At 39.0% G+C, this 25,360-nt stretch overlaps 1 protein-coding gene across 4 annotated transcripts in view; it reads right to left on the reverse strand.

The window, feature by feature from the left end:
• SCAI (suppressor of cancer cell invasion) overlaps positions 1-25,360 on the reverse strand; it is a 67,213-nt gene that overhangs the window by 2,114 nt on the left and 39,739 nt on the right. For all 4 annotated transcript variants that reach the window (XM_028130808.2, XM_008155287.3, XM_054727400.1 and 1 more), the window contains 12 exons: positions 24,520-24,618; positions 20,515-20,611; positions 19,184-19,282; positions 18,897-19,049; positions 17,121-17,222; positions 16,107-16,208; positions 15,316-15,394; positions 13,561-13,660; positions 11,833-11,914; positions 4,945-5,017; positions 1,294-1,467; positions 1,002-1,102 (listed from right to left, as the gene is read on the reverse strand). In XM_028130808.2, the coding sequence (XP_027986609.1) occupies positions 1,002-1,102; positions 1,294-1,467; positions 4,945-5,017; positions 11,833-11,914; positions 13,561-13,660; positions 15,316-15,394; positions 16,107-16,208; positions 17,121-17,222; positions 18,897-19,049; positions 19,184-19,282; positions 20,515-20,611; positions 24,520-24,618 (1,261 nt within the window). The remainder of the gene's footprint in view (positions 1-1,001; positions 1,103-1,293; positions 1,468-4,944; positions 5,018-11,832; positions 11,915-13,560; positions 13,661-15,315; positions 15,395-16,106; positions 16,209-17,120; positions 17,223-18,896; positions 19,050-19,183; positions 19,283-20,514; positions 20,612-24,519; positions 24,619-25,360) is intronic.

Consider the following 25,360-nt stretch of genomic DNA (forward strand, 5'->3'; position numbering starts at 1 on the left):
ATAGCTAAAAATTTAAAAACCTCAATTAATAATGCATTTTAGTTACCTGAATACACAGAAAAAAACAAACTACTTAGAACCAAGCAGACAAAATACTTGAACACTCTTCATCACAAAGAACACAGAATAACACATGAAAAGTTGCTGAGCCTCAATAGTAATTCCAGAAATGCGAATTAAAACCACAATGAGCTACTACTTTACACCCACCTGATTCACATAAAGAATGACTGCAACAAATGTTGGCAAGGACTAGAGCAATTGCAACTCTTACACACTGCCAGTACCGTGTAAATTACTGATACAACCACTTTACAACATGCTTGGCACTATCTAGTAAAGTTGAATATAACTAAATTACCTGTTCTCACCTTCCACTATTAGGTATTCCTCAGAAAAAGTCTTATATATGTATACCAGGAAAATTATAGAAGATTTCACAATGGCATTGTTTATAGTATTTATAAACTGGAAATAACCCAAATGTCCATTATCAGTAGAATACTAGTAAGATGAGTAATTTGCGCTACATTTGTCAAACCATGAAATCCTATATAGCAGTGAAAACAAATGAATAAAAGCTATAGCCAGTCACCACCATGTCTGAATCTCAGGACTATAATAAAGAGTGCAAAAAGCAAATTGTAGAATACCTAAAACATGGATCTATCAATATTTTGTGTAGGAATACAAATACATGTGGCAAAACTTTAAAGGGAAATGAATGATAATTATAAAAATCAGGATTTTAGGTTCATTGGAGAGGAAGATAGGATTAGAGAGAACCTACAAGGGATCTCAAAAGTAAAGAAAATGTTTTACTTCTTAAATTGGGTGGTAGGTACTAAAATGTTGCTTATTTTGTCCATCTTTAATACTTTACATATTAATTTGTAAATATGATTTTGGATCTATCCAAACTCTAATACAGGTAAAATATAATACAAGATGGTTAAATACCTAAAATGGTAGGATTGGTCATTAAAATATTCTTTGCTTACCCGAAAAATCTTGTGCATCCTCATGGTGGCTGAACAAAAGACAAATCTCGTGAGAAGCAAGCGAAGAAATTCATCTCCAAAAAACTGGAGGAATGCCTGATCTGCAAAGAGGAGAAAGAGGTAGTAAAAAGGTGCTTAAAGGGAAAATAGATTTCTAAGGGGAAGGAAAGTTCAGGAAAACCTTCTCAACTTTCCTGCCTTCAACCAATACTTCTGAAAATTCAAACAATTCAAACCATTTTAAACCATTACAGTACGTTCCGTTATGTGTGCAGTTAGGTTAGTAGGGTACCTATTGAACGTGAATGGGTCAGTAGCTGGGCAATATCGCGGTTGATTTTTCGAAGATATTCTTGACACTTTTCCCACAGGCCTCTGCGCATGCTTGACAATCCAGAGACAAATAGGAAGGCCATTAGAGGATTGTTCAAAAAGAGCGTGAAGAGGCTACCTCGCTGAGATTGATCTGTAATAACAAACATGTTTTATATATTTATATAGAAAACAGTTTTGCAAAGGTAAGAGATGCATTTGAGGAACATTTTAATATACTGACAATGTATACAATTAAAGCTATATCATTAAGTCTTAATTCAACAAAGTAGATTCCTCAAGGAACTACAAAACATGTACCAGGCATATTGCTTTCTGCAGAACTAACTTTAAAGCCTAGTAAACTAAAGAGAAATAGGACATGAACATATTTCTTTGCCTTCCCCCACCCCCAACTAATAAATTTTACCCAAATATGGCAAGGACTGGATCACAGGCAGTTCCTGACAGAATTCTCCGATGAGTTCTAGGATTGCCAGTCTTTTTCACTCTGGTGAGTTGTTCTTTCTCCACGGATCCCTTAAATATCAATCTTTTTTTTTTTTTTTTTTTTTTTGGCCTGATACATTGCTGATCTCACCTACTCTTATAATCTCGGTTATCATTTATATGCCTACTGATTCCCAGTTCTCCATTTGCAGCCTAGATTGAGCTCCTTAGTTCTAGAACTGTGCTGCCTTGCAGTAGCTGCTGGACACTTAAAAAAGAATTTAAAATGTGACTGATCCAATCAGACACACTACAGTGTAAAATATACGTAGGATTTCAAAGCATCTGTACAAAAAGACATTATTAACATTCATTTCACCAGTTTCTTTCTACTTTTTTTTTTTAAATGTGGCTACTAGAAATCTTAAAATTACATAGGTGACTCCCATAATATTTCTATTGGACAGAATTGCTCTAGACCTCTATAATCAACCTAACTCTCAAAGGTAACTTTAAACTCAACATGTCAAAAATGGACAATTTTTTCCCCTTTTGGTTCTCTTATAAATCTACTTGTTATTTAGTATCATTATTTCTGCCAGCATCTCAGCTAGGAACCTGGAAGTCCATTCTGCCTCCTTCCTCTCCATCACCAAGCACCTTTTGAAGCCAGGTAACCAGTCATTGTCCTAGCTCAGCCACCACAATCTCTTTATTTCCATCAATGCTCCTGTCCAATTCACCTTACATAAGGTAAACTGAATGCTTTTTAATGTTACTGCTGTTTAAAATCTTTCAATGGCACTCCACTATCCTCCATTTGAATCATAAGAGGTTTTTCATAATTCAGACCCATGATCACAAACTCTGCCCTTTAACTAGCAGGAACTACTTCTAATTTATCTACATGTCCCATAAACTCTCTCATCGCAGAGCTCTTATCTCAGGGCTCACATGCTATTTCTCTGCTAGAATACCAATTTTCAACCATTTCCCATGCTCATTTAATTCTAAGCATCCTTCATCTCCACTTCAGACATCATTCCTGCACTTTCTTCCATCTCAAAGGCAGGTTAGGAGTTCCTCAAGTGTTGCACAGGCTTCCTCCTATGAGACACTAATAGCATCAACACTGACTGTCTGTTAGGTTGTCTATATCTTCTACCAGGCAACTGGCTCTGTGAGAAACATGACTGTGTTTGTCTGGTCCGAATGTCACCTCCAATGCCTAGCACTGTACCTGATAAATAAACGTTGAATAAATGTTTAATGAATGAAATAACTCTTGGATAAAGAAAACACTGTATGCATATAAGCCTAACCAATGGACACAGACACCAGGGGGGTGAGGGCATGAGGGGGGGGTGGGGGGGGAGCAATGGGGAGATAAGGACACATATGTAATACATTAATCAATAAAGAAAATAAATAAAAATAAAACACTGTAGACTTTAGATACCAGAGGTGCAGGAACCTAATTTGAGATTCCAAATACTTAGGTATCTGCTAGTTTTGTGTCCAGAGGGGGCATATTTAGGGATTAGAGGCCTAAGCTTTATAGCACAAAAGAGGATACTGGACTAAAAAATATTAAGGACATATATTACAACCAAGCATATCGGTAATAATGATAGTTGGCACATACTGAATACTATTTATATACTCTGAATTATTTTATGAGGCTGATGCTATTATTATCTCCATTTCATAGGAAATAAACTGAGGCACAGAATGGATAAGGAACCTCCCAAGGTCACACCTAGTAAGCGGCTGAGTTGAAATTCAAATTCAATCAGTTTGCCTCCAGAGCCTGTGTTTTTACCCTATACATAATAAAGCCCTTCAGACAAAATAATCTTGCTATTAACCCATTAGACCATGCAATTTAAACTAAAGCTGCCTCTTTTTAAAAAAATAACACATGTTATTACTGAATTTTAGAGAGAGGGATTAGGAGAGGGATAGAGAGACAGAAACAACATGGATCAGCTGCCTCCTACTGGGGATCGAGTCTGCAACCTGGGCATGTGCCCTGACCTGGTGACCTCTTGGTTCCTGGGTCAAATGCTCAACTGCTGAACTACACCCACCAGCCAGGCTAAAGCTGCCTTTTGATAGGACAAAATGATAGCAAAAAGTACTCTCAAATAACTGGAAGGGGTTACACTTCTCCAGAAATGATAAGCAACAGGCTAACAGAGTCCTCAAAGCAGGAGAATTTTACCGTTGTTTGAAGGTAAGTTCTATCCTTAGTAACTGAACTTTTGGATACAGGAACTTAGTATTTCTACATGTTTTTCCCTGTAAAATAGCAGAACTTACCTTGAAACAACGGTGAAAAGTCTCCAGCTTCTCTCAGGCATTCAAATGCTGACCATCACTTCCTGTGTCAAACTATGTCAGCAGACAAGACTTCTGGCTGGGAAGCAGCAGTGAATGCGCTCTGCCACAGAGGGACAGCAGCACTATTCACAGTCAGGGCGACAGTGAAATGGTGACCAGCACTGCTGAAACAGCAGCAAGGTTTGTTTAGTATCTCACCAGCTTAACGCCTGGGCGCCGGAACCAGACTGCATGGACTGCCAACTAAGGACACATTCGCAAAAGCCTTTCATTTCTTCTTCATCTGAGAAACGGCCACAACCCTCAACTACCTCTCTGTCACACTGAGAAGAGGTTCTTTTATTTTAAAAATACAACAAGGTAAAATGTGAATAAAAGAAGCCCTTGAAGTTGTGCTGGTTAGGGTACCCTAACTCTTAGGCAGAGGCTGAGAAGTCTTCTCGACCAGAAACCTTACAGTCCTAAACGGTGCCTAGATGTGGAGCTGGTGATACAGGACATCATGCCAGATGGAAGAGGACAAGCTCACCCAAACAAGCAGCTGCAGAACACATTTTAAAATTCATAAATCATGAGTTCCCCACGAGTAAGGGACCAAAACCACCCTTTCCTCAGGAACGTTTTGCCATTTCTTTGAGAACTGTCTCAAGGCCTAATGGTAGCACATTAAAGACGTCTGGTAGTTGGCAAGACTTCTGGGCTGATTTCAGATTGACATCTGCCACATTAAACACCATAAATCCCCATTATAGGTGGGAAAACAAAGATAAGTATTATTATAAATGTAGACACTGTTTACTTGTAACCTATGGATGTAAGAGGTAACAACGGAACATACCTTGTAAAGCTTTTGGATATGCTGTAGGAGAAAGCAAGCAGACTAGTGGCTGTCCAAATAAGTTTGTGAAATTCTGTAATATATAAGAATTAAGATGTTCATTAAAGGTTTGACCAAAGACAGTAATTTTCCGAAGCACATCATTAGTGTTCAGATTGGGCTCTTTGACTCATAAGCAGCTGCAGAAACATCAGTAACAGCTGAAGAGGCTGCCATTCATGTATAAACTATTATGCATGATAGGCTTTCTTAAAATAGTGACATTTACTAAGTGAACTATCGATTTTTAAAATAAAGGCATAAATACGGTTGCAGTGTTACAGGGAGAGGTCATCTGGCCATCCATCAAGAGGCCACCCACTGGGCAATACACATGATGAAGATGTATTCACAAGGGTGAATTTTCCAAGGTCTAACATCTGGCTCTCAGCCTCACAGGCTTGAGAACCTGACTTACTGGTCTGTGAAGCGTAGATCCATCTCTCACTGTGAATCACATTAACTGCTCACTCAGAATGATGTTAATTTACAGTGAGAATTAAACTGACACTCAAAAAATACTCTTTGCATGATTTCAGCATATCCTTTCCCTAAAGGCAGATTTACATGGGAAATCCTATATAATAAAAGGCAAATATGCAAATCGACCGGTCGCTATGATGCGCACTGACCACCAGGGGGCAGACACTCAATGCAGGAGCTGCCCCCTGCTGGTCAGTGCGCTCCTACAGGGGGAGCGCTGCTCAGCCACAAGCCAGGCTCACGGCTGGCGGAGCACAGCAGTGGGAGCCTCTCCCACCTCCGCAGCAGCGCTAAGGATGTCTGACTGATGGCCCTCTCCCCCCTAAGCTGTCAGTCGGACATCCCCTGAGGGCTCCCGGACTGTGAGAGGGCACAGGCCAAACTGAGGGCGCCCCCCCCCCCCCCACTGCCGAGTGCATGAATATCGTGCACCAGGCCTCTAGTAACATTATAAACTGGTTGGTAAAACAAGACAGAACTTAATAAACATGAACAAAACAAAAATTAAAGCACTCCTGAATCATAAAAATAAAGACTAGGACAAATGAAAAGACATGCTATGTTCTTAGACAGGAACCCATTCTAAAGCTGTCATTACACTAATTTATTAAAATGTAAACCAAACTAAAAAAAAAAAAAAAAAAAAAAAAAAAAGGTTCAGTTCCCTGCAACTGAAAAAATAAAATTCTAAAGTTCGTAAGGAAAAAGTAGACTAGTCAGGAAAACGCTGCATTCAAAAGAAGAGCTGAGAGGGAACAAGACTCATCAGATATTAAAACATACTTTAAAGCTTCAGTAATTAAAAATATGTGGCCCTGGCATAAGAGTGGGCAGAAGACCAATGGAAGAGAATGGAGAGTACAAAATTAGATCCCAAAACAACAGGGCTGAATATATACGATAAAGATGACAATTCAAATTGGTAGGAAAAACTGGATAGCCATGTAGAAAAAAAAGTTGGCTCTATACTTCAAACCACACACTTGGATAAAATATGCCAAAGATTTAAATGTAATATTAAACAATAAAAGTATTGAAAGAAAATATAAGAAAGGGTTATTTTTGTAACCTAAAAGATCTTCCTTATTATGATTATGATTAATAAACCTAGTCACAAGAAATCAAAGGCTTATATATAGTAAAATACAGCATAAACTAAATCAAAGCCAAATGATGTTCTGGGATATATATATTTGCAACTCACATTACAAAGGATTAATCTCTTTAATATAGAAATAACTTCTCCAAATCCGTAAGAAAAAGTCTGACTCAATAGAAAAATGGGTAAAAGATAACAAGAGAACAGAAAAGGGAATACAATTGGCTCAAATGTATGAAAGGTACTCAATCTATATATATAAAAGCCTAAGTGACCGTCGCAACCGAACAGATGACCGAACAGGCTGCGTGGGGTGACCAGGCCGGCAGGGGGGTTAGTGAGGGGAGACCAAACGACTGAGCAGCAGGCTATGTGGGGCGACCAGGCCGGCAGGGGCGTTAGTGAAGGACGACCACACAAATGAGCAGCAGGCTGTGTGGGACAACCAGGCCAGGCAGTGAGGAGTGATCAGGCCAGCAGGCAGAGGCGGTTAGGGGTGATCAGGCTGGCAGGGGGGGCAGTTAGGGGCGATCATGCAGGCAGGCAGGCAGGCAGGTGAGTGGTTAGAAGCCAGCATTGTGAGAGGCAATTGGACATCCCCCGAGGGGTACCAGATTGGAGAGGGTACAGGCTGGGCTAAGGGGATCCTCCCCCTCTCATGCACGAATTTCGTGCACCAGGCCTCTAGTCTTACTGATAAAAGAAAATCAAAGCTACACTAAATTACCATTTTTAATATATCAGTTTAGCAAAATTTCTAAAAGTTTGAAAATATAGTGCTCTCTTCGGCGCACATATACTAAAAGGTGAAAATATATGCTATTGAAAAAATATGGGAAAACAAATACCCATAAATAAGAGTATACATTAGTACAAATTTTTTAGGAGACAATTTGGCAGGATCTATTAAATTCAAATGCATATTCCATTAACACAGCAATCCCATAACTAGGAACTTACCCTGTCAATATACTCTCAAACCTGTAAAATAACCTGCAAGTCCTAAATTATTCCATGTAGCATTGTTACTAATAGTAAAGGACTGGAAACAACCAAATGACCAGCAATAAGAGACTGGTAGAATAAATTATGGCACAACCATACCACGGGATACTATGCAGCTACAAGAAAGAATAAGTTCAGCCCTAACCGGTTTGGCTCAGTAGATGGAGCTTCGGCCTGCGGACTGGGGGGTCCCAGGTTCGATTCCAGTCAGGGGCATGTGCCTTGGTTGCGGGCACATCCCCAGTGGGGAGTGTGCAAGAGGCAGCTGATTGATGTTTCACTCTCATCGATGTTTCTGACTCTCTGTCCCTCTCCCTTCCTCTCTGTAGAGAATCAATAGAATGTATTTAAAAAAAAAAAAAGAATAAGTTCTTTATGAATGGACATGGATAGATCTCCAACATTTCTTAGTAGTGAAAAAAAGTAAGATAGAGCAGTTGTGTATGGCACGTTACTACCATTTACTAGTATATAGCAAAGAAGACTAAAGGCTATGTATGTGTTTTGGCTTATATATGCATTTAAAATTTTTTTCTAGAAGGATAAACAAGAAACAGACAACAGTGATCACTTAAAGGGAGAGCTAGTAACTGAGTGAACTGGGTCCGGGAGGGATGAAGAGATTTCACTAATGCCTTTTTTATTTTATGACTTTGTAAATATAATATCAATACAAAAAAACTTAAACAAATAGTTAAAATAAATGAGAAATTTCTTGTAACCAAAACAAAGGGAGTAAGTTGAATGATATTAAGGCGCACCCCTCAGATAAGGCAGCGTGGGCACTCCCACCCTGCAGATGGCCTCTGCGTCCTTGGCCATGAGGCTCTTGCTCTTGGATAGTGCCAAAAGGAACACTGCCGCTACTTACGTCCCAAGGCTTCCTTTTTCTTTGCTTCCCTTGCTGATCAACTTCTCACCTGATTTTTTAAATACTGTGTAAAAGGAGTTAGGGTTAGCATAACAAACCTGACTGCTATCCTTTGAAAGGGCCTGCTTACAAGGTTTGGCCCTTGGCTGGCTTCTGGGAACTTAGATTTGGGTGAGTTCCCACCATTAGCAGAACCGACAAGAATGGCTCACTTTACCCGGACTGTGCAAACAAGACGGTCTATGCTGAACACCTGCTTTTTTTCTGGGAGATTGGCATTTGGTGTGTGGCAGGCACAGGGTGCCTACATGATCAGTCCGCAGTAAACATCCTGGGCAACAAGTCCCTCATGAGCTGCCCTGGTAGACACTTTAGCCGTGTTGCCTCAACTTGTTGCTGGGGAAGTAGGGACATCCTGTGTGACTGCACTGGGAGAAAACTCTTGGAAGTCGGAGCCTATTTTGTCTGGACTTCATCCTACGTACCTTTTTCTTTTGCTAATTTTGCTCTGTATCCCTTTACTGTACTACATACACTGTTTTGAGTATGACTATATGCTTAGACCCATGAGCCAAGAACCAGAGAACTTTAGCAATGAAAATAACCACAACCAACATATAACTCAAATGGGTTTAATAGCAAGTTAGTCAAAGCTCAAGAATTTGTAAATTGAAAGTTAGCTCAGAAGAAATTATCCAAATCTCAAATAGAGAAAAAAAAATTGGAAAATATAGAAGAGAAGTCAAGAGATGTGGAAGACAGCGAGAAATATATATATTCAAAGTTCCAGAAGGAGATGAGAGAGAAGCTGGGGTACAGCCAGTATTTGAGGAGACAATGACTGAGAATTTTCCAGCATTTATGAAAACCCCAATCTTCCCATTCAGGAAGTCTAACAAGTCACAATAGATTACGTCTAAAGAAACAAAACCTAGACCTCACAGTGTAACTACAGAATGCCAAAAACTTTCAAAGGAGCAAGAAAGAAACAGAATGTGTGGGGCTGACTGGCAGACGAGCTTTCATCATCTTGCTAGGAGAGTGATTGCCTTAATAGACTTCAGCAACCTGCAGCCATCAGTCAACGAGGATAAGGCTGTTTAGATAAATATGACTGTCTGACAAATGAGTAATTCATGTTCAGTGGCAGGGATCCAGCCTTGTCATAATTACTAAAACACTCAAAGATTGTTCTTTCAAAAAAAAAGAAGGCAGTACTAAAAGAAGTGTTCAGAATGACCACGGGATTTTTTTCACTCCCATAATACTACCTTAGTACAGACAAGGCCACTTCTACTTGCCAATTCTCTAGTGGAAATCTGAGAACCACAACGTGGGCCAGATGTTACACAGATCTTGGCATTTCAATCATTCTCCTATTCAACGAGGCTCAGACTAGCACGCAAAGCTCCTCTTTTCCAAAGTGGGAAGAGCTGGGGTTTTGGAATGACAAAAACTGCTGGATTCAGTTAGGCAGGTTAATCTCCATAGGCAAAGTTTCCTCAACTATAAGGATAATAGTACCTATCTTCACTTAAGCATTCAACATATATTTACTAAGAACCTTTTAGGTGTGAGGCCTGGGGACATAGAGATACATGTGTATACAAAGATAAACACATACACAGAGACTTGAGGGAAATCATAGCCTAATGCTGATAATCAAACCTTTACATTCCAGGCAGAATAGTTGAGTCTGCTCTGGGTAATAAAACAAGACCATGAGGACAGACCTAAAGACACATCAGAGACGAGCCAACTGACTGGTTGGTCCAACTAGACTGTCACAGGAGCAGCTCAGCATGACAAGCCCTATCCACCACCTGAGATTCTATTTTCCTAGCTCCCACTCTTAAATCTGAGCAGATAGGCAAAAATTACAGTACTCTGAGAAAAGTCTCTAATATGACATATGCAGGCAAAACAAACAGAAACACATCAGCCTGGAGGAAACAGACAGCAGGGAGAACTTTTCAAATGGTCACTGAGAGCCCTGGCTGGTGTGGCTCAGCTGGTTGGAGCATCATCCTGTGCACTCTCGAAATAGCTGGCATATAACATGAAAGATATTTTGACATTATAAAAGGTGCTATCAAATAATGTCCAGTTAAAAGTTGAGAGAAATTACTAACTTGCTAAAACACTCTCAATGCATGCTGGAGCACATACACAATACATTTGACCTGGTGCATCAACATATCCTGTCACATCTTTGAACTGTAGCGAACAATTCCTTTGACAAAGACACAGATGCTTCTTGGGAATTCTGTGAAGACACCAATGCCTGGACTCCCCTCGTTTTATAAGTTTAAATGGGATAGCTAATAAACCTTTCCTTCAGCAACCTATCACCCCTTCAAAAAGATTAAAAACAACATACACCAGATTTAAGAAAAGTGTCAGCTAGTTTTCCCCAAAATCAAAGTTGTAAACTTGACTTTTCAGGCAATATGCTGAAAAGTGTGGGGTAGGTTGGATGCTCTTGGAATTCAGACTTTAAAAAATGAAACTAAACGTAAGAATTAGATGAAAAACATATGCTTGCGGTCAGCTCCCTTGTCTACCAGACACTTCCGCTGCTCTCCTGAAATAAACCTCCCAATGCTTGCTTCTCCATCTAATTATATGAACATCCACAACAGAAATAGTTTTAATTGGCAATTTTAATATGCAGATCCAAGCATATTTCAGAACATATTGTTCACTAATGAAATATTCCAACCACATACAAAGGACTCCAAAAATTGTTTTCATTTTCCTGTAAATCACTATAGTTTGAAATCTACTATCCTACTTTAAAGTGTTTTGCTGCTGACATTCTTTATATAATCACTGCAAAACACTGCTTCAATAGCAAAATATAAAACAAAGGATTTTCAAGTTATATCCTTGTCACTTACTTCAGCATTTTACTTATTTTCACAATTTTTTAAAATAAGTGCATATAAGACAATTTATTTTGATATTCAATGGCTGTAACTGTAAAACTTGGCACTTGAACCATAGCAGCTCAAGTGTGTAGATGGGGAAAAGGTCTCAAAACTAGAAAATAAAATGTGCCCACGTACTTCTACTTCTATAAAAGAAAATCATTCTGGGTTATACAACAAAAGTAAACCTTCCACCAGAGATCTTGGGAATCTTGAATTTTTTTTCCTGCAGGAGGATTTATTATTTTCCACTGAGTGTCCATTCATGCGTTTTCTTCTTGTTTCTATTCATAGCACCAGATCCTGACTAGCATGCACAACCTCAAAAGAAAAGAAAGACTAAATACAAACTGTGTAAAATGAAATAAAATAAAGCAAAATGAGAAGGCACATGTTAAGACTGGTTACCTCGGGGTGGTGCCATAATGTCTAACATGTGCCCTGGCGCTCACAGAACTCACCTTGTATGCGACACTATTGGATGAATCCACGATGATAAACAGGGGCTTCCTCGTGAAGGGGTAGAGATCTCCAGGATGGAGGCTGGGAAACAATAATAATGACAAATAACTGAGTAACCATATCGCCAAGTCTTAGAATTTTTATTCTTCAGTTTGGTCTGCTCATGTCTCCTTTTCATAGTAGCACGAGAGAAAAACAAAGATTAAGCAAAAGACAAAAAAATCTCTGTATTAAGTTTCATTTGGAAAAAAATTCAGAGATAATTATTTCACAAGAATAGCTAAGCTAAAAAGAAGTCTATATATTTAAAGATGGACTAAACATATAATGTGAAAATCTCAGAAGTCAGCATTTAGGTACTTTAGTATTTAAAAGCCCCTTTAAAAACATATTTTGAAAACTAACATATAAAACACAACCAGATTTGTATTTCAATGAGTCTTTTAAAATCTATACCTATTTTAAAGAGTTTTAGTATTTCAAGCTATATCTTAATATATCAGAAAATAATAGGGGCTTCCCTTTATTATTCTTTATGTTTTCTCTGGATATTGTATCAGAATCAGCTGGGTGCTTCTTAAACACCTAGATTCACTGGCCCATAGAAGATCTACTGGACCCAAAGGCTAAAAGTCCAGTAACTAGTATTTGAGAGCCACTGACTAAGAAGGTCACAATTTTAGTGTGCATGCTCTTTCTAGCTTAGTGGGCAATGTGTGTGTGTGTGAACAGTACCTGAAATATAACTGATACTCAATGAATAATTTAAAATATCTACACTAATAAAAGAGAAACATGCAAATTGACCGTCACTTCGCTACGTCCACCAGCCAATCAGGAGTGAGTATGCAAACTGACCCAACAAAGATGGCAGTGGCCCCGCCCCCCAGCTGCTCCGGGCCTCTGGGCAGCACGTATGTGGAGTGGCTGGGCGGAGTTGGATGCCTGCTATGAGGGGGAGGGCCGGGGGCAGAGGGAGCTACAGGAGTGGCGTTCCGCCCAGAGCGAAGACTGAAGGCAGCGGCCAAAAGGAAGGCCTGGGTCCTGGGTGCCAGAGGAAAACTGGTGCGGACAGCCAGGGAAAGGAAGGCCTATTACACAAATCACTTCGTGCAGGGGAGGGGGCAGTGCCTCAGCCCAGCCTGCACCCTCTCCCAATCCGGGATCACTGGCTCCTAACCGCTCGCCTGCCTGTCTGCCTGATTGCCCCTAACCACTCTGCCTGCCTGGCTCATCACAGCTAATCACTCACCTGCCTGCCTGATCGCCCCTAACCACTCTGCCTGGCTCCCTGATCACCCCTAACCCTTCTGCCTGCCTGCCTGTTCGCCCCTAACCACTCTGCCTGCCTGCCTGATCACCCCTAATTACTCGCCTGCCTGTCTGATCGCCCCTAACCATTCTGCCTGCCTTCCTGATCACCCCTAACTGCCTCTGCCTCACCCCCCGCTGCCACAGCTTTGTCCAGAAGGATGTCTGGAATGATGTCTGGAAGGTCGTTCAGCTGTCCAGTCTAATTAGCATATCATGCTTTTATTATTATAGATATCAGCCCAAAATTCTAATTTCCTAGGATAGTCAAGATGGAAGTATTGCTAGAATTCAAATAAGTGTTATTAATAGTAGCCTAGGAGAACATTTCTAGTACTAGAAAAGTCCCCATTTCACTTAATATTTCATAAGAAAGAACTACAATATTTATGATAGGGAGACACTAGAATACATACCAGTGCATTTCTTTGTGGGATTGATTGCGTTTGTGGATGGCATCTCCATTTATAATATCCCGGTTACTATTAGTAAGTACCCCTCCAAAATCATAAGGACCTTTGAAAACAAAGGGAAGAATCCTAGACTTCAATCGGAGAGTAATATGATTCTGACGTTCAAAGGTATTATGTGACTCTCTCCCTGATAAAAGTGGAAGATAATTACAAAACATTTTAATTATTTTAAAATTTAACATTTTCATTTAATACAGTATTTAAATGATTTCAGCATGTGGCCTAGTTCAACATTTAAAAAAATCATTTAATTACTCATCAGTTCTTCAAACAGAATATAATGGAAACAAAACAAGAATCCACAGCACTCCATTATTCTGGGTAATAAAAGTGATGCAGATCTGGGATGCTCAAAATGATCTTTACATTTCAAGCAAAATTAAAACCTCAGGTTTAACAAAACTGTTTATGTGAGAAATTTCAGACTGAAGTCCTAATAATTTCTTAAATATAAGTGTAAGTAAGCCATTTATTGTAAAATTTAGAAAAATTGGAATAAAACTTAAAAATTCTCATTGAAAAAAATCTTTATTTTTAAGAAAATAATTAATAAATTTCAGTGTGTGAAAAAATCCATTATCACTATTATACCAATCACTGTAGTTCCAGTTTTGAAGTTAGCCTTTGCTCACTTGTTATATCAGTTAGTTAAACTCCTGTCTAAATGGCACAGCAACCGAGGGGTGTTAGGAATAATTTCTCTCAGAGGATTATTCAGTTAGTGCCTACTGCAGTCCTAATGTACCTTGAAAAAAGTAAAATGAGGTCAATATATTAAGCAGGGGCCCAGAAAATCTGACTCAACAGTAGAGAAATGGAAATAATTATTTATAAATAAAATAAACTTTATTACAAAAAATTAGTTTATGACTTCACACCACATTTAATGCTGTTATATTTTATCCCTTAAAAAAGCATTGCAATGAAAAGGCTTTGAGGTTTATTTTGTTTTGTTTTCATTTTACCACAGTAAGAGGATCTGTAGGTCATGCAAGGAAGATGGCAGGGACATGCATTGTATAAAGGAATGCAAATTTCAACAAACATGAGGAGGAAAATGTTAAGGATGTTAAGGAAAAAAAAAATTTTTTTTTGTCCAGACAGAGATTTAAATGCCTCATTTACAACCCAGTTACTCACCTATTCTGACCAATTTCATATATTCTGGACTCATTTATTCTGGACAGTTTTAAGTTTTTATTCTGAAACAGCATCCCAATATTCTATAGGTTGAATCCATAAAAACCAAATAAAGAAAGGACAGAAAACAAAATCATGACAAGGACTTGAACTTTCGCAGTTACAAAAGTGTACTGATTTCTACAAAGACTTTCAGCCACATGAAGCCGCTGACCAGATTCCCTAAAGCACTGAAGGCTCAGAAAATTTTAATGATGTGAAGTAGATCATTAGGCTTAGTTATTTCATATGTATGTGTGCTTCTGGCATATCTGATAGTGAGGCACACATATTTAGTATGTGAATTTGCTGATGATTTGCGGACTTTAATGTATAATATTTCAGCAAATAAAATAGACTGAGGTATCTATAAGATTGCCAATTCAACAAATAGACCAGGTTTCCAATTTAGAAGCCTCTCTAGAAAGCTGGAGATGGTCTGTGGGCTACGGGCCATCGTCTTGTAGAAAATAAAGAGAATTCAAGCCCGGCTCACACAGGAGCATTCCTTTATTGTACCTTCACTATCAGAACGACCTGTTGGGAAAACGCCAGTGGCTGACAGGTAAATCAGAAGCACGCTATTGGCAGGCAGCTCCTGAAATTTAAAAAATCACATATACAAAACAACAAACAGGGAAAACAACAGTTTCATTTAAAGCTCATGACACTTCAAAGGTGTGGGGAAAACAAGCACCTAATCTGACATATTACTGTCTTCTCCAAGAGAAGAGCCACTCTTGCTGGTTCCAACTTCTGTCTACATGGCCAAGATTCATTATAATCTACAATCTACAGTGACTGCCAAACGTTTTTAAGACAATCTCTGCTTTAAAATGCCCATCATTTAGAAAATGTCCTCTGGAAAACTTGAAATGGAGAAGTAAATATCCTGACTATAGGTTAAAAGACAAACTCCCATCTATGGCTTTCACTATTAAACTTTGGGAGGAATTCCCTACTCCTCATAGCTCTTTCAATGACCAAAATATTTCTCTGAGCAGGTCTGTGCAACCTGCTCCAGATTTTTAAATTCTGCACTGACTGTTATGCCTACAGTAGTTTAGTAATAAAAACCTGGAGAAAGGAAAGTAATTAAGCAATAGTCTCATTAATTAATGGCAATAAGCATTCAGAGCCTATAAGCAATTTCCATCCTAGAAATAACTATGATTAGGATACTGTAAAGGCAGTTTCAATTTCATACTTTACTTAAATTCTTGACTCAGATATTCAAAGAGCACAGTGACTCTCAGATTCCATTTAGGGCACACTTTTCCCTTAGAGTAAAAATACTGGGTCAAATATACCTTAAAAGATGCTGCTAAGAATGTGTACAGTTGGCTGAAGGTGGGTTTGTAGAGCAGGTACTTGTGGGGATTTTCTCGCCTGGTAGGCTTGTCAGCTGATTCCTGTATTTACACACAGAAAATAATATCCATACAAGCTGTATTTGACAGATGAATTATCAATGCCTATTTTTACTATCCTCTTCATCAAATATATTTTTGTTACTATTATTATGCTTATCTATATTTCCTATTCTTCATCAAGAGAGGTTTTTTCCCCCTAATGTACTTCCCCCCCATAATCTGGAAAACACAAAGCGACATCTACCACCATAGACCTACACATAGTCATATATGAGACCCAGGGACCTTTACTCATGGGACTTCGAAGTAAAGCCTGCCCTTCATGCAAGTTGCAAGTTGCTTCTGGTTCCATAATATTTCACATTAGCTAGTACATCTTTTCCTATGTCTTCTGTGCATATTATCTTTCTACCAAAGGCGGCAATAGAACTTAGAAAGTATTTCGTGAATCCATCAGGCACCTCCTAGATGAGGTCAAGGTTCTCTGAGCTCCAGGAGTGGGAGTTGGGGGGTAGTCAAAGGCTAAAAAGAGGAGATAGAGAAAGAACTTGGTGGTGCCAGAAGAGCCAACTTGGAAAGTCATCTCAGACAGGAGCAGAGCCAGCACTTGAGGGCTGCCTGGTCTCTGCTCCTGCCAGTATTGCCCTTTCACCAGCTTGGCATGTGCTGACAAGAGAGCTCTTTTTAAAAATTTATTGACTGATTGCTTTGAGAGAGAGAGAAGCATCGACCCATTGCTTCACCTATCCATTGGTTGACTCTTGCATTTGCTCTGACCAGGATCAAGCCTGTAACCCTGGTACATCAGGACAACATTCCAACCAACTGAGCCACCCTGCCAGGGCAAGGGAGCTCTTTATTCACAATCAACGCATTGTTGGATAATAGCATTCCATGCGGGGCAGAAGCAGTAAGAGTGTTACCAAAATGGCATAAGTAGGGAGAAGGTACCTGCATTCCTGGCTTATTCATCTGGGAAGCTAAATTCATTGGCTCCCTTTCCAGGGCTTGTAACATCCGGAACATGTCAACAGTTAGTTCACTGAACTTAACCTGCAAGGACAACAAACCTGACCATTGATGCAGAATGCAGACCTTGAAGTCTTTAATCATATTATAAATCTTGACATTCATGTACACTTAATGACACTGGGTATTTTCTTTTCCAGGATTTTATTATCAAAAATTTCAAAATATAGAATACTAAAAGAATTTTACAGTGACACCAATATGCTTATCAACTAGATCCTACAACATTAACATTTTTCTATATTTGCTTTATCACATATCTCTCCATCTATCTATATGCCTATCAATCCATCCATTTCCTCAAGTACTTTTAGAAACAAATAAAAGTAGTCATGTAAACAGAGACCTATTTTAGATCCTATAAAACATGCTAATTTTTGGCAAAACAGTGAGGCTGAAATATGGCCGTGGCCCATATTTTATAACCTCTTCATTACATTTTGGTACTTTACAATGTTTAAGACTGCATACTTTTTTCTACTTTGAAAAGACAACATTGTATTTAAATTAAAACGTTCTAATTTAGAAATCTGTGAATTAATGGCTATAAAAACCAGAGTTGGAAAAGTACTAGAAAAAGTTTACAATAACAAAAATGATAGGTGTAAAGAAGTATCCAAAATTAAAATGTATAACTAATGCACACACAAAAATATCCTCACTGGTGACTTTTCCAATATTCCATATTTCCAGTAAATTACATTTCCAGTACATTAAATTAATTATGCAACTATTCTGTCATGAAAAAATATTTGAAATTTGCTTTTGACAAATGTACTTAAAAATAACCCCTCCTCTGCCCAGCTGGTGTGGCTCAGTGGATTGAGCATCGTCCCATGGACCACAAGGTCCCAGGTTCGATTCCCGGTCAGGGCACATGCCCAGGCTGTGGGCTCAATCCCCAGTATGGGGTGTGCAGGAGGCAACTGATTGATGTGTTTTTCTCATTGATGTTTCTATCTCTCTCCCCTTCTCTCTTTCTCTCCATCTAAAAATCAATAAAAACATATTTAAAGCCCTAACCGGTTTGGCTCAGTGGATAGAGCATCGGCCAGCAGACTGAAGGGTCCCAGGTTCGATTCCGGTCAAGGGCATGTACCTTGGTTGTGGGCACATCCCCAGTAGGGGGTGTACAGGAGGCAGCTGATCGATGTTTCTCTCTCATCGATGTTTCTAATTCTCTATCCCTCTCCCTTCCTCTCTGTAAATAAATCAATAAAATATACTTGGGGGGGGGGGGCGGAAAGACTTTAAAAAAAACAACAACCCTCTCTCTTTTTGCCTGATTACAATATATACAGATTTGGAAAGTTGTGAAGAAGAAAATAAAAATCACCTATAATTCTGCTATTCAGAGGTAAACCTTTTATGATATTGGTGAATTTCTTCTTGGTATTTTCCCTATGCATATATGTATATTGACGTTTTAACACACGGGGTAATTCTGTTTACATACTAGCTCCATAACAAATTTCTTTTCCCTTACCATATCATGAGTATCTTCCTTTGTGATTAAAAATTCTTTCTAAAGCATTTAAATGTCTGTAACATAGTCCATAAATGGACACAGCATAATTTATTTAACCATTTCCTCACAAATGGGTGTTAGGATATTTACAAGGAAATAATAATCCTGAATAATAAAAAGCACTATTTTTCCAAGTGGATTTTCGGCATACTTCCTTCACAATTCTTTACCTGGTTATTACAATTACCAATAATGAGCGCGTCAGCCAGGGACAGCTGTCCCACAATCATGCCCTGTTCCAGCAGCGGGGCTCCTGTTTCAGTAAGGCGGTTAGATGTGATCACAATGGTATTATCATCATTCAGTACCATTACGGGGTCTGCCTGGAGAGAAGAGCCACGACAAAATGTCAGCCTAGTAAGTTATTCCTTCTTGATATACACACACAGTGAAAATGTACACCACACAGGAATTTACTTCTCCAAAACTATGACAACCTTTCTTGTCAAAAACTGACCTCAATAAAAGCTGCGACTTCTTGAAGCACCAGGTTCCATTCCACTTGATCTTCAGTATTAAAGCGGTGAGTGTAATCTTCAATTTCATCGGACAATTCCTGATTTTAATACATCAAAAAAGAAAATGGGTGTAGAAAAAAAAAAGACAGCTATGAGATACCATATTCCTGAGAGAAACTGACATAGTTAAGAAGTTTATTATCAATATACAGTCTCAATTATAACCAAAAACAAAGAATAAAAACGACATGGATTTATCTCAAAATCAAAAACTCCAGAATGACACACATCAGTAAGATCTTCAGAGATCCAGAGAGACCCATACTGAGTAGGTATGACTTTATTTTTAAATTTATTTTATTTTTAATGTTTTTATTTTAAAGAGGAAGGGAGAGGGAGAGAAAGAAACATCAATGATGAGAATCATTGATCGGCTGCCTCCTGTACGCCCCTCACTGGGGATTGAGCCCACAACCCAGGCATGTGCCCTAACTTGTGAACTGCTGGTTCATGGGTCAATGCTCAACCACTGAGCCACACCAGCCAGGCAAACAATGATTTTATTAATAGAAAACTCTTAAAGGTAAACCCCCCAATTTTTTTTTCTTTCTCTCTTTTTTCTTTTTCTTTTTTTTTTTTAAACCCCCCAATTTTTAACATTAAAAAATTAATACTGTCTAGCAGATTTTCTTTGGAGTTACTAGTATAGCGTACTGGTTTTATCTGGAAACAGTTAATAAAATCTAGGAGTGGAGGAAGACAGAGGAAGACTTGTCAAAACTAGCATGTTATACTTGAGTATCAAAAATTAAGAAGCATGCCACTGACACCTCTCCCTGAATGAATACAGAGTGCAGCCAGAATGTATGCAATCATTACAGATAGTAAATGAATCCCGAAAGCCGTTAACGCTTATCTGCCTGAGTTAATGGAGGACAGTGATGCAGATATACTAAAGGAATGGAAAAAAACCAAACTCTTTCCTAATACCTTTGTCAAACATTGTGTGCTTTTTCTTGACCTAACTTTTCAACTATCTTCTTTTAAACAAAATATTTTAACTTTTGTTTGCATTTCCCAACCATTCATGGGAAGCGTGCTGAAGGGGAAAAAGCAAGGGATTAAGATAATGGTCTCTGGTCAGTCTGTGTTGGAAATATGACAAGAATTGAAAAAAAATTTTTTTATCATTGCCCTTGGCAGAAATTACCACACTTTTAATGCTGTAATGATTTAGACATACCAAAAACTATTTAACCTCAAATCTATTTTTAAAAAACAAAATTATCCATACACTATTAGATATTCAAATATTTTAAAGTACATTTACCTTCACCAGATCCTTTACCACATCCATTTTGTTGAGAAGAAGACAAACTACTATAAATCTTGCATAGTATCGTAGCTTCTTAACTACCAACTCAGGTCTATGGTAGATAAATGGAAAATTAGTCATTAGGTTAAAAAAGAAAATATGCTGTTTCGACCCTATTCTGCAGTTATAAATATTTCTGCATATAACCTACAGTCTTAACACATTTCTTACTGATTCATTCCACAATTCATTTATTCAACAAATAACTATTGAGAACTTAGATGCATTTGGCACTATGCTAAGTGCTGGAAGCAGAGTGAAAACTCACACACAGAACTACACAGTCCCTTCTTCTCAGCTCTTACAGACAGAAAATTATTTAAAATATAGAGGAGACAGATAAATACTTAAAACACAGTGGAATAAATATAATGACAGGAGAAATAAAGGGTGCTATTTGAGCCCACAGGACTGGATCCTGGGCGGGAGTAAACTTCCCAGAGAGAGTAATGTTTGAGTTAAGGCTATATATATGGAAGAGGAGAAGATAAGAGGCAGAAAAACATGAGGTGAAAAGCATTCCAGGAAGAACAGTCTTTGTTTTGAAATCTTATCTTTTATATATTAATATCACTGAGCCATTTTTCTTGTGCTTAGTGCTTACAGGCCATATCTGTTCCTTTTCCTCTGCTTTCAAGTGCCTTTGTCCTTTGATTTTACCACATCTTTTGTAGACAGTATATGGTTAGGTCTTGCTTTTTCATCCACTGTGATAGTCTCTGCCTCGTCACGCAGGTCCTCTGGGTTTGCGTCTCCACCTTGCTTTATTTGTTTTCGGTTTGTCCCTTCCGTGTTTGTGTCCTTTATTGCTCCTCTCTTGCTTTCTTTCCAGGTAATCTGATATATTTTAGTGTACTATCCTCTATTGGCTTCTTACTCATACTCATACCTCTGCATTACTGTTCTTTTAGTGCTGCTAGGAGTAGCAATATGCATCCTCAACTTACCAAAGGCTTTTACAGTCAATACTGCACCTCTTTACACTTATCCCGTATCAAGTGAAACCTGACATTCCCAATGTCCACTTCCGGCTTTCTACATGCTACATTACAAATATAATAACCTCACAACAGTATATTTTTCGTATATGTTTGACATTTTCCATAACAAAACTTAAAAATTTTCTTAGACCCATGACTTATTTAGAAATGTGTTTACTAATTGATACGACTGCGCACTTGCCAGAGAAACTGTTTTTCCTGGTGGCTAAATGCAATAAAGTACACAGAGGTTAGGACCTCTGAGTGCTTTATCTTCTCCATGTCGAACTCTGACCAGCTGGGGTTTGCAGTTCCTAGGACAAGTGATTACGGGGTAACATCTCTCTTTACTAAACAGGATGGACCCATGGAATGAGACATTGTTGAGAGTTGTCTATAGTGACAGCAGTCACCTGGGTGGATGGCTAGAACGTCCGTTCCTCCTGGCTTTGACAGAATGCTGAGGCATTGAGAGAGTGCAGAGAGAACTTGCCCCTTTGAGAAGAGATTTCTGCCTTATAAAGCAACTGTGATATTGTGGCACACTTTCTTGTTTTAATCTACTGGCTGTTGATTTTAGGAGTTGTCACCAATCGCTACCCTGACTGGCACTCCTGCCCTATGTGAACTAAGAAACAAACAGCGTACCATCTAAACAGTCCTTCCAGAAAACAAGGTCAAGATTTGGGGTTGTCCGTTGATACTAATTTAGTGTCTTTAAGGCGAGAGATTTAGTCATCCTGGTTCCAAATAATCCTACCTCCGTTCATCTGCCCTGCTCTAGGAGGCAGCACAGGAAAACAATTGATGTGTGGTGTCTGCTCTTAGGATAGAACATGATTTCCACAAATCAAACTGTTGGGTTTTAAGCCAACGGGCCTAAGGCCAATTTTCCTCTTGGCAAATTAGAAAAGTGAATTATACAAGGTATTTTACTATTGCTTAAAATAGTTCTTTGCTGATAAAATATTACGTAGCCCTTTTGCATGTTCTTAGAGATACAATTTATCTCACCAAGAATTCAGACAAATTGTACAACATAAATGCAAAAAGGGGGTGAGGGATGTAGGAAATATATCTATAGTGAATATATGTAAAGCAAATCATAAGAAAATCTGAAGGAAAAATAACTGATGGAACTTCTGATAGAAGAATGAAGTAAGGCAGTAACACAGAGACCTCAGCATCTGCATACCTCACTTGTATCCAATCACCTCCTCTGGACGAGTCTGAACAAGACTTGCAAGGGCATGAAGGGGATTTACAAGAGTGGGGCTTTCCAAAAAATGTCACCGTAGAGCTGGAAAGCTCATGACAGCCAAGCACAAAGTGTTCTCTAGAAAGCCATGTCAAAACTGTTTTCTTTTAAAATATATTTTTATTGCTTTCAGAGTGGAAGGGAGAGGGGAGAGAGAGAGATAGAAACACCAATGATGAGAGAGAATCATTGACTGGCTGCCTTCTGCATGCCCCACACTGGGGATCGAGTCCGCAACTTGGGCATATGCCCTTGGCCAGAATCGAACCTGGGACCCTTCAGTCCGCAGGCCAATGCTCTATCCACTGAGCCAAACCAGCTAGGGCAAAACTATGTTTTCTTCTAGCACTAAGAGAATATCATCGTTTCACTTATAACAGCTGTGAGTTCTGTTGCCAGAGGTAGAGAGAACATTCCCATCTTCTAGACCTGAACTTTCTCTTCTAACAATTCTTTTTTTTTTTTTTTTTTAATATATTTTATTGATTTTTTACAGAGAGGAAGAGAGAGGGATAGACAGCTAGAAACATCGATGAGAGAGAGAAACATCGATCAGCTGCCTCCTGCACACCCCCCACTGGGGATGTGCCCGCAACCAAGGCACACGCCCTTGACCGGAATCGAACCTGGGACCTTTCAGTCCGCAGGCCGACGCTCTATCCACTGAGCCAAACCGGTTTTGGCTCTTCTAACAATTCTCGAAGCACTAACAATGAAGATCCTGCGCCAGGTCCCTGGTTTCTCCCACATTCCACACTCCTCTGGAATTAATAGCATCACCATCTACTTGGGACCCAAAGATGTCTGTAACGCCCACGAGAAGGTAATTGCCTGAAAGGGAAAGAGCTCACCTGTACACCTTCTTCTTTTCTTTTCCCACCCAAGCCCCGGCCACACTGCCAGAGGTGTAAGTGCTCAATAGATTACTGTCGGGAACTTAATGAATTGCACCAGGTTTTTTCCTTCTAACAACTGCATGGCAGTAGTGGGTTTATAAAATAAAATTCAAACAGCTTAGCGCCTTTTCGTGAGTCCTACATGACAACTATCAACAGGCTTCTGAATGTATATGAACTAAGAGACCTGACATTATCAGTTAAGCCTCACTCTGGAGTTGTTTCTTTTCAATGAAACTTGGTGTGACCCCAAGCTCTCATAAAGAAGTAATCCACCCCTCCTTTGTGCTCTGACTCCACTGGTACTGTGACATCTGTTACAACATCTACTCTAATAAAAGAGTAACATGCAAATTGACCATACCTTCACAACGCCCACCAACCAATCAGGGGTGAGTAAGCAAATTAACCCAACAAAGATGACAGGTTAATTTGCATATGCAGGCGCCAGTGGCCGGGGGTGGGATGCTTGCGTCGTCGCCATGGTGATGACACAGGTGTTCTGCACCGCCCCAGGCCTCTGGGCAGCATGGGAAAGTGGAAAGGCGGCTCTGGCCGGAGCAAAGGCCGTGCCGGCAGCCAGGGGAAGGAAGGCCCATTCTTGCACAAATCTTTGTGCATCGGGCCTCTAGTCTGTAATATTTATTGCTCTTTGGTAACCTATCTTTGCATGCTTAAGAAGGCCCGCTACATAGTAGGCATCCCATAAAACCCATGAAATGAATAAAAGTTATAAACAAATGTGTGCGCTTCTGCATAATTTGCCCACAAACTAAAAATTAAGTGTTTTACACCTCCTGTCTCTAAAAATATAGTACGTGCATACCTGTCTTCTTTATTGACTTGAGAATAGTATGATCTCTGTCTGATTGCAGAATAGAAGGAGAAAGCCTCATTCAGATAGCTGGTCTCAGATGTGCGTAAGCTATGAGAGAAAAAAATCTTTAAATTTGACAATGTCTCAAATTCTTCGTTATGATCAATACTTGTTCCATTATTCTTTCATTCCTGTACATGAGGGATGGGAATGACTGTCCTAAATTTGAATCAGCAAAGCAATATTCATATCACCCTTAAAATGTGTAAAAATAATAATAATAATGATAATTTTAAAAAAAATACCTCCCCACTGCTCCCAATCCTTTTGGATGGCAACCCAAAGCACACATTATTCTCATTCTTCTCAGGGACTCTCCAAACAGCATTTCCACCCAGAACCAGGCCTTTCATGACCTTCCTCAAATCCATACATAGTCACTTGTCCTTTGACTAATTTCTTTCATTTTTTTCTCACAGATTTCAGAAATGGATTAATCCATATTAATCTTCAAAGGATGCTGATGAATTAGGCTCTTTGTTTAGAGAACTGGGTGAAAGAGATGAAGGGACTAGTAGTTACAGAATAGTCACGGGGATGTAAAGTACAGCATAGGGAATATAGTCAATAATATTGTAGTAACTAAGTATGGTGCCAAGTGGGTACTGGAAATATCAGGGGGACACTTTGTAAAGTATACGACTGTCTAATCACTATGCTGTATACCTAAAACCAATACAATACTGAAGGAAAACTGTAATTGAAAAATTAATTAAAATATACAAAACACACCACATGTCTAGTTTTATAAATGACTTCTTAAGAAAATACTCTACCGAAGAGAGTGATT

The sequence above is a fragment of the Eptesicus fuscus genome, chromosome 15 (assembly GCF_027574615.1).
Source record: "Eptesicus fuscus isolate TK198812 chromosome 15, DD_ASM_mEF_20220401, whole genome shotgun sequence".
Lineage (NCBI taxonomy): Eukaryota > Metazoa > Chordata > Mammalia > Chiroptera > Vespertilionidae > Eptesicus > Eptesicus fuscus.